We start from the raw sequence: 20,959 nt of genomic DNA, 5'->3' as shown, positions 1-20,959 counted from the left end.
TTGCTGCCCCTCTTCCTGGCAGCTTGCACACACTCACACACACTGGCTCTAATGCCCCCGAGTCTGACTCATACACACTCTGTCCTTTCAATCACAGACTGCAGCTCCTCTTAAAGGCACAGGATGCTTTTGGTCAGCACCTGTTAAAGCAACTGTGACTCAAAAGTTTTGGGAAGTTCACTTCTCCTGCTGTCTAAGTAAACCTCTCCTTTAGAAAACAACGGAGATCTCATTATAAATAGCATTAATAACATTAATAACAATGCCATTAGGCCAATCAATTATTGTTCACTGTACAAAATATTTATAAGGTTGTACTTAAAATTTAAGTCATGCAAGCAAAAATGGTTTTACCAAATGGCCAAAAACATCCACCCAAAAGTTTGCCATTTTCCTGACACTATTAAGAATGTGTGATTCCAATTTAAATAATTGAGTTTGAGTATATTAACATTTCTTACAAACACGAAGCAATCCATCCATTCTCCAAACCGCTTGTCCTCTGTAGGGCCATGGGAAACATTAAGACATTATTTTTAAGACAATGCTACATTAGTGTAGCGACTCAGTCTTAAAGTTATTTAGCATTCATTTTTATTATTTTAAAAGCATTAAATCGCGCTGGTCAATGTCCTATAGAATACCTGGGTTTATGGCTATGTACTGTACACTGTAAGATAAATATTATTTTCTTATGTGTATTTGATCAATGCCACTGCTTATACATGATCAATTTTGTTAATCTCACATGAGTTCCATAGATTTCCATTACGTAACTTTTAAATCATGAAAAGATATGTGTTTTTGACATATATACATGTGTAAAACAGTATTTTTATTGAATGTATTGAAAACAGATTTTCTACCTTTATAGTTTATTAAGAAATGCTTCTGATAGAGGGATTATGGAAGGAGGACAAAAGTAATGGTTTAAAAAAAAAGTGTTAACTGTTTAAGAAAGTAAGCGGACGAACTGAAGGTTAATTGTCGCTGCCCGAGTTTATGGCATACATGTAAGAGTTAGATTTGACTGATAAATATGGAAATGTTGTAAGTTATCTGAGGCCTTATTTAAATACTTACAGTTCAAATCTAACCCTTACACGTACAGTATGCCATAACCCCTGTTGGTCAGTGATCTGCTTGAAACCTTCAGTTCAACTACTGAGCACAGGCCCCCTCAATTCCATCACACTCTTGGTAGAAGACTCAGATATATTGTCCTTTTTATCTCTTTTCTCTTTCTCTCCCTCTCTGATGTTACAAGTTTGATCTACAAATGCTGTGAGAAGCAACTTGCAAATAATGCCTCTTTCTGCAGTCAAGGTCAGTAGGCCAGGGGAGAGTCTAGGGAATCAGATTAAATGTTTCCAAATAAAAATGTATTTACGTATGTCAGGTGGGCATATTATGGAATGATGAGGAAGACCAATGTGGATGAAGATGAACCGGAAAGTGTACATCTATGATAAAAGGAAGTAGTAGGCCTTATGATAATCTGTTCATTTGTTTATCAAATCATTTTTGAAGGTCTTTGTTCAGTGATAAATGTTTTGCTTAGAGCTCATTTTGTAGCTTTCTGAGATATGTTTGGATTGTAAGAGAGACTACCTTGGATTGCGATTTCAGACAAATACATTTTATTTGTAAACCATAACAACGTTCTGGCATCTTGTGTGTTCGGTATCCGCTCTTTTTGATCCAAGAAATATTGCAGTGAATTTGAACTAAGTCACCGTCAATAGAGGCATTGTGTTTTGTATTGGAAGGCTGCTTTGTAGTCGGCGAGAAACTGAAGTTGTGATAGTGTTCTATTCCCTATTGTGACGTACTGTATATCCATGTGAAACGGCTTCTCAAACAAGATAAAAATGTAGGGCAGGACTTGATTTTGTTTATTGGGAATTGATTGGATTGTTATTTTGTTATGGTTTGCTATTGCTGTGACGTCATGTGAGTGACAGGTTGTCCCGCCCTCACACCAGTAAACGCATCATCAGAAGAGAAGAGATGATGAGAAGAGGGATTCTGATTTTGATTAAAGATTACGTGGACACATGAATTAAAAATGATGTGCATCGATAAACCATTTATAATAAATACTCCAATACTCAAAATAAGAATTGTCGATTTTGATTTCATGGTGACTTTTAAGTGTTTCCACATCCTCTTATTACAAGCAATTAGTTTTTGGCTTATAAAACAATCAAGTTCATGGAATTATTAAAGTGGGCAGGTGTGGGTTGGGATATTTAAGTCTTGTTTTCAGTACAAAGCATTTGGATTTATTTCAGTTTATTATTGGTTTGTTCTTGTTCGCTGTTTTGTCTAGCAAGATCTGAGGAGAGTCCCTCTTTCCCTGTGTTTTCATTGCAGCGTACCACATACAGAAAAGAGAAACGATCTCTGCAAATACGTTTGAATACGTAATTAACAAGTAATCATTTTTAAAATGCGGTTGTAACTATCAGAATGTTTCGTGAGTAAATTTGGTTTTAGAATGCTGGTGTCATAGTGTATAGGATTAAGCTCTAAAAGTTGAATTGACAACCGAATTTACCAACAGTGTGTGGCCTATAAGGAATTAGACTGCAATAGGGCCTATACTTTTTATAGACAGGGAACTAGACAGGGACAGGGAACTGGGCCGTTTTCACAAAAAAATCTTAAGGCTTTTTGCTCCATCTCACGCTAGTCCATATAATGGCAGTGAATAGCGACCAATGCGACTTGTGCTATATATTCCAAGTGTTTTGGGGGTGTATAATAGGGTTTCGTGAAAAACAAACCAAAATTGAATGTATTATTTAATGAAAATCCTAACTTTGGCCGCTGGTCATCTGTGCAGTTCACTCCAACTTGCCCATTAAAAACAAATTGTGACATGAAATACAATGCTTTGAAATCCCCAAAAATTATCCGTGTACTTTCTTCACTGGGGTAAATCTCTCTAGACAGGAACTCTGGTTGTCAGCTGGCAGTCAGAATGAGATATGAACACGATAGCTTCTTGTTGCGACGAGCACAACAAATATGTGAACAAATACCTCAGAGAAAAAAGTACACAGAATGTATTTTATGTCACATTATTATTAGGTTGATTTCTCACAACTCTTTTTCTGGGTGAGTCGGAGTGATCTGCAGCTCTAATAGAGTCTCATAAATGCGTGCCGTGCACAGAGGACCAAGGTCTGGATTTTCGTTAAATTTTCGCTACATTCAATTTCAGTTAGTTTTTCACCAAATCATACACCCATTACACATGGAATATATGAGACACATCGCATGGGACCATTCTGTGATACTTTTGCATCTTTTTAAAGCTTGATGCTGGTTGCTATTCAGTGCCATTATATGGACGAGAGCTAGAAGGACATTTTCTTTTAAATTCACCCTCTGTGGTTCAAAAAAGAAAGAAGGGCATACGACATTAGAACAACACCAGGGTGAGTAAATGATGGCTTAATTTTCATTTTAGGGTCAACTATCCCTTTAAGAGTAGCCTATGGTTTTAAGCTAAAACTCCAAGCTAGGAACTCTTCCAAGGACTCCCATAGTGGTCAAATAAAAATAGTGAATACAGCCCTGAATCTGAAATGCAGCAAATTTCCTGAAATGGAGCATTTCCTCCATTACACCAGGAGTGTAGGCTACATGTTGCACACCAGTAAAAATCAAAATCCTCAGAACCTCAGAAATCAGATTTATTTTCCCTGTCACTCATTTGCGTGTCTGGGACAGAGTGGTTATTATTACCTTTAAAGTGAAGACATCCCCGATTTTATCCCCAAAGTTTCGTAAAAAGTTTCATAATACCACCAGCACCAGCAAAGAAACAACAAAGGAATAGTTAAAGGCATAGGTAGTCCTGTTGACATTTGGGATTGTATGACGTAAAGAGGATTTAGCACACACCTTTACAATAAAGTGAAAGTGAAAATCACCTTAAAAACCTTACCTTTACTGAACATTAAGTTATTCAATCTTTGGTTTTAAATAGCACAGACAATCAGTTCTACTAAGTATTTTCTTCTGAAAGTCAGAGGCAACACTAATACACAGATGAGAGGAATGAGTGTTCATACGAGAAAACACATTGAGCACTACTGCCAAGCATTGCAGCGTTCATAAAGTTTCATATCTGTTGGTAAATACACAAAAAATACAAATGTAATCATGTAATCAAAACTCTTTGCTCAAAAATGATTTAACAAGAGCTGGATCAGGAGATCACTAAGCTGAAGAGGAGAAACACTGAGCTGGAGCAGAACTCACACACTGAAGATCACCTCCTACAGGTCAGCATTCTTTACTCAGTAATATTCAATGTTCTTTAACCAGAGCAAACCACATGCTCAGGGATCTCCTCTCACTTGCATTACTGCATCTGCATCTGCATGCAGCCCTCCACAAGTCAAGTCCTGGACCAACAACAACACTACTACTAACAACATACTATGTATCTGTACCTAACTGGGGTAACCCTGAATAGTCTGAAGACAAGAACCACTATTGTAGCTTTTTTTTTATTATTATGACATAATAATTATAAACACATAATATAATATAACTTTCCATTTTATAATAACTTTGTATATATCACTTTTTTTTTTCTTTAATAAGGAGTCTGTTTGTTTGAATACACTTAAAATGAAGCATAATAATTTAGCAGAAATAGACAGACTATTACAAATATTATTTGCAAATAATCAATCAGGTTATACTGTCAAATTCTGCAATGATATTCCCAAAAGGACAGCTATAAATAATAAAAGAAGAACAAATTGAATTGGTCTAATCTCAAAATATCCAAGTGACAATCTTATTATAGTCTTGAAAGCATGCCAAAGGGACAAAGTGTGTTTGGCAGTATTATGTAAGATTAACAGAAAGAATGAAACCAACCTTTACAGTTAAGTGAAACTGAAACCTACCTTACCTCACCATAAAAACCTGACGTGTTCTTGAATAAATGAGGAGTTGAGATCTGATGTGACTGTGTACTGCATTCTTCTCCTGAGTCCTGAGAAAACACGAACAGACAGGTGAGATTTCGTAGACCAAACCTTAAAGCGATATATTGTAAAGCAATTAACTTAATGTTACTTATATATAAGATTATACTATATAATTCTTAGGAAGGACAGACCGAGCGCCATGCTTATAGGCTATAGTTAGAACAATTCTTAAAGGACAAGTTTGGTATTTTATACTTAAAGCCGTGTTTTCAGATCGTTTCTAATGAAATGAAATCCGTTTTTAGGAAGGATTGTTCCAGGGCCCATATGAAGCCATTCTGGAGGTGGGAGGGAAAGCGAAAGAAACCTAAAATTCTCGGGACAGCAGCATGTGTCCAAATTTTAATTTTAACCGTTCTATTTCATCAGAAACGATCTGTAAACAGGGCTTTAAGTGAAATAGTAAAGTAAAATAGCTTTAAGTAAAATACCGAACTTGTCCTTTAAATAAATAATACTGATCATGTGACATTTGACATGCATCAATTATGTAAATGGGTATTTTTCCATAGATTTTACAGAGACTTAGTACAATGAGTACTGGTATTGAAAAATATGATTTACCTGTTTTTCAGTGGCATTTCACATGCAAGTCCAATTAGATTATGAAGAATTGCCAAATCATACGGTATTTTACCATTAGCACGGTGTTTTAAGCTATACCTATGCTGCCTTGCCTGCCTATATGGCAAAACAGCCAGTATTCACAGCCTGAACATAAAGTTTAAGATCACAATTCAATGTTTAATCTGTTAACTGCTTTTTCTTACTTGTTGTATAATGTAATGATCCTTGATCAGTCCAAAATAGAGCCTCATGGTGTCACTGTTTCTCCAGTTACAGTCATGACTTCCTTCAGCTCATCAATCTCTGATGAGCTGCTCCAGTGCAATGTATGTCTGGAGGTGCTCACTGACCCAGTCACCACTTCATGTGGACACAACTTCTGTAACATCTGTATCAAGGCATGCTGGGAGAGTGGACAGCTCTTTCTGTGCCCTCTATGTAAGGAAGACTTTGAAAGTAAACCAGAATTGAAGATAAATGCAGCATTTAAAAAGGTTGTTGACCGTTTCAAAGTGCATCAACAGCCAAAGAAACTTCAACACCAAACAAAACATTTTCAACAAATTTTATGTGATGTTTGCTCTGAAAACAAGCAAAGGGCAGTAAAGTCTTGTTTGCATTGTGTAACATCTTTCTGCGAGACTCACCTTGACCATCACAAAACAGCACCAAGGCTCACAAGGCACAGACTGATCAACCCCGTGGAGAACCTGGAAGATTATATCTGCAGGAAACATGATAAACCACTGGAGATGTTCTGCAGAGATGATCAGACATGTCTGTGTCTGTTTTGCACTGAAACAGTACATAAGACTCATAACGCTGTTCCTATAGAGGAAGAAAGTGGATACAGGAAGGTGTGAAGCTTTAGAATATATTTTATCATATTTATTCCATTCTACTCAAAGGAACTGATCACACAAAAGTTTATTTACTCATATCGTGTCATTCCAACTTCTGTGAAACAAAGAGAAGCTCTTTTCATTCCAAATCCAGTCAATGCTTATTTATAATGTAAAGACAAAAAGACAAAAAAAGCAGCATAAAAGTCTGATAAAAGTAGTCCATAAGACTCACATTTTATAATTATTTCTTAAGCCATTTAATAGCTTTGTGAGACATTAGCTGATAATTTTCTCTGCCACAAAGCTCTGAACACGCACATCGAAATTACAGAAAAAATAATACCAGTTAATAACATCAGAATTTTGGCCTGTTCTTAAAGGGATACTCCACCGAAAAATGAAAATTCTGTCATCATATACTCACCCTCATGTTGTTTCCAACCTGTATGAAAATTATGTGTAAATTACACCTAAAAAATTGAAAATGAACCGTACAGTCAAAGTATGAATCAAATAAAGCATAAAGTAGCCTATATTAAATTGGTGAAATCCAAAATCACTGAAAAGAATATATTCAAAACATTAAGACAACAGTTCAATGCATATTTACACTTTTTGCATGTACTTCAACATAATATTGCTTTCGGTTTCTGTCCTCAGATTCAACTGGAAAAGACACAGGCAGAAATCAAGGTGATGATCCAGGACAGACATAAGAAGATTAAGGAGTTAAAAAACGTAGTTAAGTCCAACAAGGTGTGTCGTTATAGTGAAGTGACAAGAACAATACTATAAATACAAACTGAATGACATATTATTTGAGTACGATTATCTACTGTATAGAGGTGGTGGAAAGAATGGTTTGGAATTTGACTGTGATTTGACTGTCTAATATTCTTCTCAACATAACCAGAGCACCACAGAGAGAAATAAAGCAAACAAAGTTGAGCTGTTCACTGCTCTGATCCACTCCATTGAGAGATGTCAGTCTGAGGTGTTGGAAGGAATGGAGCAGAAGCAGAAAGCAGAAGAGAAGCTGGCTGAAGAGTTTATTAAAGAGCTGGAGCAGGAGATCACTGAGCTGAAGAGAAGAAACACTGAGCTGGAGCAGCTCTCACACACTGAAGATCACCTGCACCTCCTACAGGTCAGTGTCCCTCTGTCTGCTCACATCACATGACAACACTCCTCATTTTGAAGCAATTCTCCTCTCCTGCATTGCTCCAGGTTTACTCATCTATGTGCAGCCATCCACAAGTCAAGACCTGGACGAACATCAACATTAACACTGATCTACTGAACGCAGAAAATCTGGAGAAAGCTCTTACTTGCCTCAAGGAAAAAGTCAACAAGGAACTGGAAAAAATCCATGAGATCAGGAAGCATTATGGAGGTGAATGTATATATGAACCAGCATTCTCAATCCATTCTGAATGGTAACCGGCATGCTTTATCAGGCATGATAAAGAGATACAGAAAGAAATCAAGACTTGGTATTGTGGCTATACTGATCCTAGATATTGACTGACTTGATCCTAATTATCTAAGATCATGTTCAAATTCTTTAAGAGTAATCACAATTAGCCCACTGAGAGATTTCTAAAAAAGTAAAAGTAGGCCTACTTTAAATTGCTATTAAAGGTGCAGTGAGCAATTTCTGAGAACTGCTGTTGAAAGTGGATTGGACCGAGCGCTTAACTTGTAGCCAATCAGCAGTAGGGGGCATGTCCACTCATATTGGGGGAGGAGAGAGTGAGCAAGAGGGAGATTTGAAGAAAGACTGTAGAAAGAGAGATAGCTGAGAGACATTACAAAAGAGAAAATGACACAGGAATATCACTGGGAAAAAACGGGTTATGATCAGGCAAGAGATTTAGCACCCGCGTTAATATTAGAAAAGCATTCCAGCACTAGAGAGACCTAAGCAGGAAGGCCTGAAAGCGGACATTAAGGTTTCATTGTTTCTTCTAAATATGTGAGTAACATTGGTTTTTCTATGTTTTACAGAACCAAGAAATGCTGTTGTTGTAGTTTTAGCTATATAATGGCAGGAAAGTTTTGAGTGTCATTGGCTACTTTTACATGCAACCAAATAATCCGTTAGTAATTGACGGCTCAATTGGACTGAAAAACCTTAATCTAAACACCTTAATCGATCCAACTGAGCTCAATCCGAATGAAATTTCGATCGGATAGAAAGGGGTGGTTTATTCCTTTTCTAATCCGATCGAGAGAAAATGTAAACACTTGATCGGATTGAAAACCGAAACTGAAAGGACTGCACATGTGCAATGACGCTGAAATAGCGTGATAACGTATGATGCGCGGAACAAGCTGTTTCTTCCTGTTGAATAAAGTGTCATATAAATGAGTGTCCCGTTATTCTAGAAGTCTCCTTTCACTCAGCGTCTGTGAAATGGAGCAGGACAACGTCCCACCAGTCCTTGTTTCGGACTCTCATCCACAGACGACTGGTTTTGGGCGCAGGGAGGGGCATTTTACAGTGTTATAAATATAAGCAGCACGGCACAACAGTTCATATGCTCATTGTCTCCAAATTATGACCAGGAATGGATAAATATTAAGTCCGCTGTCTAAAATAAATAAAGAACCAATGTAGGAGAATGGTTATTATGTGCGAACAGCAGGAAACTCTGTATATTCGTGTAGTTCTCTTACGAGAGGTCTCTCGTACTGCGTAAGATATCTTACGCTAGGGGAAAATCCTTTTCCGCGAGATATTGAAGCCAAAAATTATCCTTAATTTTGTAATAATGCAAAACGCGTTGCAGCAGCAATGCAGACATAGGCGAGACAGCTCGCGCGCCTATTGGCTGCTCTGCGGCAACTGCAGCAGCCTATCGAGCGAGGCCTGGCGTGACGTCAGACCCAATCAGGGCACTTTGCGCCCGCTGCGTCACGTCCCGCCGAAATGGGCGTGGTCTAGGCCTATAAATATCGCTCGCAGGCAGCTATTATCTGATTTTTCATCCTTCAAGCGAAGCACACGCATCGCTGGAGCTGGATTAGAAGCCGCGCCGTCGAGAGAGAGCACCTTCAGCGGGACGAGTCACTGAAGTCGCTGGCCGCGCCGCCTTCCTGCCTTCCTGCTGTGCTTTCCGGCGCTTATATCCTTCTCTTTATTACACTGTACTTTTGTGTGTGTGTGTCGCCGCCGCGACACACATTCTAAAAGAGCTAGCGTCTTTTTAAAGATGCCTTCCTGCGGCTCGTGCAGAGCCACACTCAGCGACGGGGACCGCCACATGATCTGCGTTTCCTGCCTGGGTGAGGAACATGCAGCTCTCGCGCTCGCTGACGGCGGATGCCCTCACTGCGAGCTGATGGCAATGGCGACTCTGAGGACTCGCCTAGCCGTCTTCACCGAGACTGCTCCCCCGCCCGCCGCGGCGTCGCGCCGTAAAAAGCGCCGTGCCCAGCGGGCCCCGGAACCCTCCCTCAGCCGCCAAAGCTCGCTGGTTCGCCCGCTTGCTTCCCCGGCTTCGTCTGTATCGCTTCCTGACGGACAGCGGCCGCCGTCTGCCGCCGCTTCCGTTGACATCGCGGATGAGGAAGCCCTGCTGGGAGAGGATGATTCCTGCTCTATCCTGGCGTCAGGCAGTGAGGATTGGGCGGGCTCTGAGGACCCCGCACCCCCTGCCCGCACGTCGTCAGGCAAGAGAGCTTCCATTGAGACGGAACTCATGCGAGTACTCGCACAGGCCGCGGCGAGCCTCGGCCTCGAGTGGTCTTCGCCTGAGCAGCCCGCTCACAACCGGCTGGATGGATTTTTCCTGCCTGGGGAGCGCGCTTCGCCTGCGTCCAGACCGGCGCCTTTTCTTCCTGAGTTACACGAAGAAGTCGCCAAGTCCTGGAACGCCCCCTATTCTGCTAGAGTGCGTCCTGCTGTTTCTTTGGCATTCTCCGCCGTTGACGATGCCAAGAACAAAGGATACCTCTCGCTGCCGCCGGTTGAAGAGGCGATAGCGGCCCACTTATGCCCGCCCTCCGCTGGACGGCGCGCTAAGCCGGCCCTGCCCTCTAAAGCTTGCCGCACGACGTCAAGCCTGCTCCGCCGCGCTTTCTCCGCCGCCGGGCAAGCTGCGTCAGCGTTGCACACCATGGCAACGCTCCAGATCTTCCAGGTCGATCTCCTCCGTAAGCTGGATGAGGAAGGACCTGACGCGATCTGCGTGCCGGACTTAAGGAGTGCCACGGACCTCGCTCTTCGTGCTACTAAGTCCGCAGCACAAGCCATTGGACGGACTATGGCTTCTCTCACCGTGTCTGAGAGACATCTTTGGCTGACGCTCTCGGAAATGGCCGAGTCTGAACGCACCGCGTTCCTCGACGCCCCGCTTTCCGCCACAGGCCTCTTTGGATCCTCCGTCAAGGACTTCGCGGAGAGATTCGCAGAGGTACAGAAAGCGTCTCAGGCTATGAAGCACTTCCTCCCGAAGCGCTCCAGCTCTGCAGCAGGCCGTGCGAAACCGTCTGCTCAGAGCTCACAGCCACAGCCACCGTCCACTGCCTCCACTTCACAGCGCCGCCAGGCCAGAAGCGCGAGACCGCGCTCCCGCTCATCCGGTCGCCGCCCCGCAGGACGCGGCTCGCGACCTAGGATCACGGTGAAGCCCGAGGCCCCGAAGTCGTCCTAGCACAGCTAGGAAAACGACGGTGTTCCAGTCCCGCTGCGGCCGGACTCACACCAAAGCTATTCGCTCGTCCAGTTCCAGAAAATGTGACTGTTCCAGTGTTTTCTGCAGCCAACAAGTCGGTTCTGTCACCCGCTTGCCTGCACACAAATGCCGTTTTCACGGCTACCCAGATAAATCCCCAAAAGAGTGTATTTTCTGGTGTCCCGGCCACGGCCGATGGTGTTTCATGTGTAGTAAGAATGCCCACTGCCCAGTGCCCATCCCTACACACAAGCACAGCCCGTCACCCAGGGCTCGCGCACATAAAACCGACCCAGATCGGTTGCGCTTCAAACATGGTGAACGTGCCCACTACCCAGTGCCCACTAACACCACGTTATGCATGTCTCACGGTTTCTGTAAAAACGAAACCAACGTGCACTCGCTTCACGCAAGCGAACGATGCTTTCGGTGTGATAAATGTGCCCGCTGTCCCGCGCCCACATCCACACATAGACATGACAGTTCCCACGGGAACCGCCCAGCCCTCCCCCTCGCGGTTAACCACCGCAGAGGAGTCGAGCGCGGGCAATCTGCCCGCTGTCATCAGCGCGCCCCATGCCTCAAACGTCACGAGCGCTACGCTTGTGTTACAGCACACCGAAGCTTCTCCATCGCTGAGCGAGCGGAGCGCGCTTCGTATTCAACCCCTAGCTATCCATGCAGACGCATGGGCAAAGCTACCCGGGGTTTCGAAGTGGGTGCTGAACATTATAGAAAGAGGCTATTCGCTGCAGTTTCGCCGACGCCCTCGCCGCTATGTGGCGCGCGTCGAGACCACGGTAAAAACAGAAGTAGCACATCTACTTCGAGCCGAAGTGACGAAACTATTGAGCAAAGGGGCCATAGAGCCTCTCTCTCAAGTTCAGAGCGAAGGAGGGCTATACAGCAGATACTTCCTGGTACCGAAAAAAGACGGGGGTCTCAGACCCATACTAGATCTAAGGCAACTGAACAAAGTGCTTGTGAAGCGACAGTTCAGGATGCTCACGACCAGGCAAATCCTTGTGCAGATTCGCCAAGGAGATTGGTTTGTGTCAATAGATCTGAAAGACGCGTATTTTCAAATACAGATAGCGTCACGTCACAGGCGATATTTGAGATTCGCCTTCGAGGGCCAGGCATATCAGTACACAGTCCTGCCGTTCGGTTTGTCCCTAGCACCCCGTACATTTACGAAGTGCATGGATGCGGCGCTCGCACCCCTCAGAATGAGAGGCATGCGAGTGCTGAACTATTTGGACGATTGGCTGATTCTAGCGCAATCTCGCGCAGTGCTCATAGAACACACGACCATTTTACTCGATCACCTCGAGGATTTGGGTCTGAGTGTCAATTGGGCGAAGAGCTCCCTGTCACCCAGTCAGAAAATATCTTTCCTGGGCACAGAACTGGACTCACTATCCATTATAGCGCGACTATCACAACAGCGCGCGGTAGACATTCGACGCACAGCGAACTCTTTTCGCTGCGGCGCGTCTGTCCCGCTCAAGAGATTTCAGAAGATGCTAGGTCTCATGGCCTCAGCATCGTCAGTGCTCCAGCTGGGTCTGCTCCGCATGCGCCCGCTGCAGTTTTGGCTGAAAGCGCGAGTCCCACGCGAAGCGTGGGCACCAGGTTTGCTTCGCCTCAGGGTCAATCAGAAGTGCGTTACAGCTCTGAAACCCTGGAAAGCGAACGACTGGTACCAATCAGGTGTAAGCCTGGGGACTTCCTCGAGGGTGAAAGTGGTGTCCACGGACGCGTCCACCTCGGGATGGGGAGCGCTGCTCGAGGGCAGACCGTTCTTCGGCCAGTGGTCAGAACGGGAGAAGCTCCTGCACATAAACTGCCTCGAAATGCTGGCAGTAGACAACGCGCTGACGCGTTTTTGTCCCCAAATAAAAGGTCACCACGTCTTGGTCCGTTCGGACAACATGTCTGTGGTGTCCTACATAAATCGCCAGGGCGGCATCAGATCCGAGAAACGGTACAGGCTGGCAGAACGCCTCCTGGTATGGGCTCAGTGCAACCTGCGCTCGCTCAGAGCAGCGCACGTGCCAGGGATCTTGAATATAGGACCGGACAGACTGTCCAGGAACAATGTTCCGGCAGGCGAGTGGTCTCTACACCCACAGACAGTCCATCTGCTGTGGAAGAAATTTGGCAGAGCGGAAGTGGACCTGTTTGCGTCTCAAGAAAACGCTCACTGTCAAGAATTTTTCTCCAAGAGCAGGAGCGCGCTGGCCCATGTGTGGCCCCGCCGCCCGCTCTATGCTTTTCCCCCCGTCTCTCTCCTGCCTCAGGTGATAGAACGGATCAGGGAAGAAGGATGCTCAGTACTGCTGGTAGCACCGTTCTGGAAAAACCAACCTTGGTTCCCAGTCGTGATGCAGTTAGCAAGTACTGCCCCGTGGCCAGTACCAATGAGGAGAGATCTCCTCTCACAGGCCCGCGGCTCGATCTGGCATCCTCACCCGGAACTATGGTCCCTTCATGTCTGGGCCATCAACGGGTACATGTTGGACTCCCTAAAGGAGTATTAAACACGATCACGCAGGCTAGAGCTCCGTCTACAAGACGACTCTATTCTCCGAAATGGTCGGTGTTTTCGGGCTGGTGCACAGCCCGTGGTGTGTCACCCACAAACTGTGGGGTGACGGAGGTGCTTTCCTTCCTACAAGAGCTGTTGGATGGGGGCAGGGCCCCCTCCACGCTCAAAGTTTATGTGGCGGCTATAGCAGCGTTCTCAGAAACAACGCTTGGTCAGTCAATAGGAAGGAACGATTTAGTCATCCGCTTCCTTAGAGGGGCTAAGAGACTGAATCCTCCCAGACCTCCCTCAGTCCCCGTATGGGACCTTTCTACGGTTCTGGAAGCCATGAAAGGTGCGCCATTTGAGCCTTTACAGTCAAACGATTTGAAACACCTGTCTTTCAAGACGGTGTTTTTGCTGGCTCTCGCTTCAGTGAAGCGCATAGGGGATCTGCACGCGCTCTCTGTGAGCGCGGCGTGCATGGAGTTTGGGCCCAATGACTCAAAAGTTATACTCAAACCTAAGCACGGTTATGTTCCAAAATCCCTCAACACACCGTTTAGGGCGCAGGTTATCTCCCTGTCAGCCCTACCGGTCCCTGATGAGGAAAGAGACGCGAGCCTCCTTTGCCCAGTCAGGGCATTACGAGCTTATGTGTCTCGCTCGTCTGTTTTCAGACAGACGGAGCAGCTTTTTGTTTCGTTTAGCGGACGTTCTAAGGGACTAGCCGCGTCAAAACAGAGCCTATCCAGATGGATAGTTGATGCTATAGCGCTGGCATACGCCTCCAAGGGCATGCAGTGCCCATTGGGTGTCAGAGCGCACTCCACGAGAGGCATGGCCTCTTCGTGGGCCTGGTCAAGTGGGATTGCCTTGCAAGATATTTGTATGGCGGCAGGCTGGGCCTCCCCGTCTACATTTATAAGGTTTTATAACCTAGAGGTTCCCGCCCTGCAGGCCAGGCTGCTGTCGGTCTAAATTTACCAGTATTATCTGACCTGATGCGATCAGCTCAGAATGCTGCGTCTGCTGAGCACAGCTCAATGTTCGACAGTATAAAGCTGGGCAAACTGTGTAAGACCCACATTTTCCCCATCAGTTCAGGCCGTACCCCGCCCTGTCTGTATGATGATATTCGCGTCCCATCGACGCTACTATATGTGGAAAAGTGAGGCTGCACCCCTCCCTCTTCCCGGACTCCCTGTGAGTTCCCTGAGTGATTGTGCACTATATGTACCCCGGGCTTTCGCCCTTGGGTCTTTGGTGTCAGATCTCAGCATGCACGGCGTTTTACATTGGGTCCCCTAGCGTAAGATATCTTACGCAGTACGAGAGACCTCTCGTAAGAGAACGTACTCGGTTACTAACGTAACCTCAGTTCTCTCTAGAAGAGGGAACGAGTACTGCGTATCTTGCCGTGCATGCACACGCTCTGGTTGCTTCGATGATGAAAAACCAGATAATAGCTGCCTGCGAGCGATATTTATAGGCCTAGACCACGCCCATTTCGGCGGGACGTGACGCAGCGGGCGCGAAGTGCCCTGATTGGGTCTGACGTCACGCCAGGCCTCGCTCGATAGGCTGCTGCAGTTGCCGCAGAGCAGCCAATAGGCGCGCGAGCTGTCTCGCCTATGTCTGCATTGCTGCTGCAACGCGTTTTGCATTATTACAAAATTAAGGATAATTTTTGGCTTCAATATCTCGCGGAAAAGGATTTTCCCCTAGCGTAAGATATCTTACGCAGTACTCGTTCCCTCTTCTAGAGAGAACCGAGGTTACGTTAGTAACCGAGTACGTTTGCGCATGTCAAAAAATCTATTCCAATTTGAAGCTTGAGACATATAAACGTGCACATGAACCTCATAACATGTTTAGCGTTCATGTAAGCACAACGTTCGGATTCATCAATCGGAATGAATTCAGTCCGATTGAAACAAAAGTTGTGCGTGTAAACGTAGCCGGAGCATTTTCATCTTTGCTTTATTTTTCGCAAAGTATTATTTTGCTTCACTTCAGCTATGATAAAAGACATCCACTCTTTCATTGTGTGTTTGTGCATTTTGGGGGCGGAGCAATGAAAGGGAGGGGTTTGTTTGGGTTGATTTCAAATATCAACAGTGTTTCTCAGAAATCGCTTAATGCACTTTTAAATGTGACTGCAAGTCAGCTTAAATATATGCTCAGTTTTTTATTCCAGTCAGAATTCTGATTGGCCAGCAACATTATTTATAAGTGGCAGCTGTCTAATGGTGTGTTTTGCTCAGTTCTTGATCTAGTGATAAAATAAGGCTTCCGTCTTGTTTACTAATAAATACAGTATTAAAACATTTCAGTGAATTTTCACATTTCCTTTCACAGCTCAACCTTCTGTTATTCAAGGATTCAACTTCATTCAAGCAACATCACAACCTTCAGCCAATATGATATTTGTATTTGGCAGCACTAACACAGATTATGTTCCCTCACTTCCTTCATGGGTACCTAAAAGTTCTTCAGTGATTGAGAAAAAGAATGAGACTGATACTCTGAGAACACAGCAGGGCGCCCTGACAGAGAATTCAAAAATGAAAACAAGCAAAATTCAGACAGAGGGCAAAATCTACTTTACTCTAGGTAAAACTACAGACTGCGGCACTCCCTCAACGAAGATAGTGGAAATGAATAATAAACAAGTGAGGGTCTCACGCTTCGGTGTGGGTACTTCTCCATTGCCAGATCTGAGCTCAATACAGAAACTTTATGCAGGTAAGATATACTGTAAACATGATTAATAATAACATGATCTTCAGGGCTGCTTGTAATGCATTCATCACTTTACCTGTCTTTCTCCTGCAGTGGATGTGATTTTGGATCCTAACACAGCTTACCCTAAACTCATCCTGTCTAAAGACGGAAAACAAGTGAGTCATGGTGGATCCTGGACAGATGTTCCCAATAACCCTGAGAGATTTGACTCCTCTGCCTGTGTCCTGGGAAAGGATGGGTTTTCCTGTGGGAGATTTTACTTTGAGGTCCAAGTCAGTGATAAGACTGAATGGGATTTAGGTATGGCTCGAGAGTCTGTTAGGAGAAAGGGGAAAATAAGAGTGTCCCCAGAGAATGGACTTTGGTGTATATGGCTAAGAAATGGGGGTGAATATATGGCTAATGAATCCTGTCCTGTTTCCCTATCTATGAAAGACAAGCCCCAGAAGGTGGGGCTGTTTGTGGATTATGAGCAGGGGCTGGTCTCCTTCTACAATGTGGAGACCACGGCTCTTATCTACTCCTTCACTGGTCAGTCTTTTACTGAGAAAATCTATCCATTTTTCAGCCCTTGCAACAAAAGAGGTGATATTAATTTGAAGCCTCTGATTATCCTGAAGTCTAAATATGCATTCTATGTTCCTGTAGAAAATAAGTAATACAACAACATATAAAGGCCATTGTTTAGTGGACACACAATTATTCATTCAAAATTGAGGAATTAGGCTTACCATAGCCTACTTTATAATTGTAATTACCATAGAACAGGTTGTTAGATAAAAACAATCTAGTTAAAGTTGTACTGTTAAATATTGTATTATTATTGTAGTAGTAGCCTATTTAATGGAAATTTGGTATGGTACTAGACTTGTATGGTTTTCTTCCTTAGATGAATTGCTTCTTCTTGTTGTTATTCTCCTTTGTGAGGGGGGGACTCAATTAATAGCCTAAATGTAAATGTATGAAATGAAATGAAATGAAATGAAATGAAATGAGGTAATTCCATGTAATTTTTCTTTTTTCTTTTACTTCAAAAAAATATATAAAAAAAATAACTGAGCATCACTCTTTACAGGTGTGGCCTAGCTATTCAAACAAAACGTGGCTCTCCCTTAAAATATTCACACCAAAACACAAATCGTGAGCTTAGAATTATAAGGTTCTATCTCCACTTTTAGTCAAATTGAGTTTTTGACAAAATCTGATCCATTAGGTGTTTATTAATGCCTGTGTGGTGTTATTTTTGTAAAAAAATATTTTGTTAGTAGTTATTAATCAAATAAAAAGGTTCCATCTCTCCATTGCCAGCTGGGATTTAAAAACTTTGATGCTCAATATCTCGGAACTACCCTAAACGGAGATAGAACCTTATAATTCTAAGCTCACGCAATGGCTTGCTAGGTTTGTTTATTTCAGATATGATATCCCTGATAGCTAGAACTGGTAAACCCTCCAGCACCCTAAATTAGGTAAACCACCTTCAACTGAGAAAAATAAGAGAGGCCTATCCATTTTTCCCGCTTCAGCTGCGTAGAGGCGTCTCTAAACTAGTTTTCTAGGTTACGAAAGTTACCGGCCATTAAGAACTTCAATTTGATCATAACGTAATGGTAGGCTAATTTACAGAAGGACGACCACATTTACATCCAAACACCACGGAACAGCATCAGGATTATGTCACGTGGGTGAGTTAGTTCACTTCATTCCATAATTTTGTGCTGGTTCATAAAAAAAAGTCTGTATTGCAAACGATGGGATGTTGATAGGGCATTTGTCTTTATTATTTGTGCGCAGTTATCTGCAGTAAATCAGAATAGATACATATTTAGAAGCGTTTTTGTTGTTTTGACACTTTTACCAACAACAACAACCACTGAACATGAATATTCATACTTACCTAACGTTACCTGGCGTGTAATTACTGGTGGAGTTCAGTAAAGCACTCTTCACTGTTGTGTCTAACTGGTTTAGCCGATATTTTCATAGCCATGCGTCAACAGAAGTAGTATGTCGCATAAAAACGCCTATTGAGAGCACTAAGGTGGTCGCGCTAAAGTATAATTTGCTAGGCTTTGGGTTAGCATGACACGCAGGGAAAATTTACAATAATATATTTTGCAAAGTGATATAAATCTTTAATCTTATTCCATGGTAATAAAGCTGGTAACTCCAACTCCCAAGCATCTGTAAAATACTTAGCTGCTACTATTCTATTCAAATAATGACCACGGACGCAGGAATAACAATAAAGGGACGTCACGTGACTTAATATTACTATTCGTTTTACATGACTATGTCGTTTATATTTGGGAGAAATAGAGAAAAGCCAAGTTCCTCCACCTTTAAAAAAAAGAGGATAATTTAGACAACTTTATAAAATAAACACATTTCTTGAATAATTTTCGTAAATATTGTAATAAAAATTAGCTTCGATCGCATTTCAGATTTTAAACCCTTATCACTCCTTATCCATAAGTGTATTACTCCATTTTCGCCTAAATGAAAATAGTCACCTTCATCTCCTTGAAATCATATTTCACAAACATGCCACATTGCCACTAGATGGTGCGCTAGTACTGTAAAAACTCGTGATCATCTAATTTGTGAAACCTGTGTTGTGTGATTTAATAAAGGAAAAATCAATGTACAAAGGACTTTTGTCATAATTCAGAGAACGTCAGATAACATACAGAACACCCACTTTGGTTCAGGAATGAAATACTATTTTTTGAATTTGTGTTATTATTTGAGTGGCCTATATATTTTTAAAAAGCAATTATTGTAGATAATCAGCAGTTCTTGAATTTACACATTTTTAATTCCTCAAACGCAAACTACAGAATGTCAGAACATCCCCATCACACCCCCAGCCTATTCTTTTTCTGCTCTTCCCTCCCTCCCTCCCTGTTCTTTCCCTTCCCTCTTCCTGGGCTGAATGAATGGAAGGTCTCCCGCAGCACAATGGAAGCTGGTCTAGGAATGACAGAAATATCTGTGGTCAGCAGGAGGCTGCTGGCTATGGGGAACACACGTCACCCCCCTGTGACATCACAGACAGACAGTACATTCGCCCAGCTCCTGTCTCCAATTCACTTCTCTCAAGTCCCTCAGTTTTTACAAAGTAAGCGGGACATTTAAGGACTGAGACAAAGGTGTGAAATGTTTGTTATAGATCTTTTTCTTGGGGGAAATGGATGTGAAACTGTTTTTAGGAAGGAAGTGTGTGTAATGTTCACATTATGTATATTTAACATTGTTTGGGTTTATTGCACAGCTCAATAAATCCAACAGTTTCCTCTTTATAACACTGAATATTCTGGGTCAAACAAACAACGCATTGACCATGTTTCCACACAGCCTTTCTCTGTAACATCTTTGTGACACTAACCCAAGGCTAGGTTTTAATTCTGTTCTCTAAAGAGCAGCATGTGTGAAGAAAAAAAATCCCTGTGGTTGTCATATGGAGGACTATCCATAAATGGAAAAGCACAGCAACAATCTGCACTGTTTGATTCATGTGATATTGGATTTCTCTCTTAGCTTTGTACAGATCCTTTTTTCTCGTTCCTTCTCTCTGTTTCCCCCACTCAGCCTCTCTCTTTCTGTCTCACTCTCTCTATTCCGTCTTCCCTCATTCTTTCTGGCAGGCATTCAATTTCACACTTGGGGGAGCAGAATGAGGGGAAGGTCAGGGCTGTGTCAACAGAGGCCAGCATTTTTTTTTCTTTTTTTTTTCTGCTGATACAGGGAGAATGAAGGGAGAAAGAGAGACCTAAGTGTCCCTTTTCTTGTCTCCTTCACACGTTCACCTACTTCTCTCTGCTCTCTCACACACTAGCAGACACTGATTCCTTCCCTCGGGTCTTTCTTGCTGCAGTTGTCTTGTCTATCCGAGCAACAACTAAGAGTTACTAGTGAAAATGACCTTTCTTTTATAACACTTCAACCTCTCAATGATGAATACCATGGAAAAAAATTGGCACGCTGGTTAACAGCTTGTCCATTTATTGGCTTTTATACACAAGCTTCAGAAATATTAAAATCAACATAAAATTGGCACTACCCAGCTGACAGGGAACGTTCTCAGAACTTTGACTAATGTTCTGACAAGGTTCTCACAAAGTTGTGAACAAACGTTAATAGAACATTTGTTCAAAGTTGTCACAAAAACATTAGCACAAAACCGTTATTCATATATCATTCATGGAACATTTTTTCTGGAACGTTTTATTGGACATTCGGCTGTTTTTAAACGTTTTTACTTACTACTTGTTTCAAAACGTTCAAGGAACATTCAAAAGTTACGTTCCCATTATGTTTGAAAAAATGTTTTCATAACTTAATGAGAGCATTAGCAAAACGTTCTTAAACACGTTTTTGTTAGTTGGGTAAGTTTCTATGGAGGGGACATGGTGATGGAAAAAATACTTCTATTACAAAAGTTTTGCAAGCAAATGCAAAAGTTTCTCAGAGGAATGCAACATTTTTGCGCCAGAATTCAAACAGTGTGAACACCGTTTCTTGGGGGAACACAAACGTTTTTGTGAGAGAACGCAAAAACATTAAAACAGA

At 42.9% G+C, this 20,959-nt stretch overlaps 1 protein-coding gene across 3 annotated transcripts; it reads left to right on the top strand.

The window, feature by feature from the left end:
- Window positions 1-4,946: 4,946 nt before the first annotated feature.
- Window positions 4,947-19,032, top strand: LOC309482292 (E3 ubiquitin-protein ligase TRIM39-like). Of its 3 annotated transcripts, none has more exons than XM_082147626.1 (8): window positions 4,947-5,045; window positions 5,862-6,442; window positions 7,091-7,186; window positions 7,344-7,577; window positions 7,658-7,823; window positions 16,001-16,387; window positions 16,478-17,546; window positions 17,804-19,032. In XM_082147626.1, exons 2-7 carry the CDS (start codon window positions 5,864-5,866, stop codon window positions 17,044-17,046), a joined length of 2,031 nt encoding a protein of 676 aa, XP_082003752.1. In that variant the 5' UTR covers window positions 4,947-5,045; window positions 5,862-5,863; the 3' UTR covers window positions 17,047-17,546; window positions 17,804-19,032. The 3 variants fall into 3 exon arrangements, with proteins under 3 accessions (XP_082003752.1, XP_082003753.1, XP_082003751.1); XM_082147627.1 differs by lacking the exon at window positions 4,947-5,045 and having other exon boundaries at window positions 5,792-6,023; window positions 6,252-6,442; XM_082147625.1 differs by lacking the exon at window positions 4,947-5,045 and having other exon boundaries at window positions 5,792-6,442.
- The last annotated feature ends 1,927 nt before the right edge of the window (window positions 19,033-20,959 follow it).

Source organism: Leuciscus leuciscus, assembly GCF_965113295.1.
Source record: "Leuciscus leuciscus genome assembly, chromosome: 2".
Taxonomy (NCBI): domain Eukaryota; kingdom Metazoa; phylum Chordata; class Actinopteri; order Cypriniformes; family Leuciscidae; genus Leuciscus; species Leuciscus leuciscus.
The sequence above is the reverse complement of the archived record's forward strand: the minus strand, read 5'-3'. Positions and strand labels throughout refer to the sequence as shown.

What these genes read in the sequence shown, in the direction of transcription:
- LOC309482292 (XM_082147625.1), top strand. Translation starts at nt 5,804, where the DNA reads ATGATCCTTGATCAGTCCAAAATAGAGCCTCATGGTGTCACTGTTTCT. An exon ending in ACGTAGTTAAGTCCAACAAG is followed by an intron (nt 7,187 to 7,343) that starts GTGTGTCGTTAT and finishes CAACATAACCAG; the next exon opens with AGCACCACAGAGAGAAATAA. An exon ending in GATCAGGAAGCATTATGGAG is followed by an intron (nt 7,824 to 16,000) that starts GTGAATGTATAT and finishes TTCCTTTCACAG; the next exon opens with CTCAACCTTCTGTTATTCAA.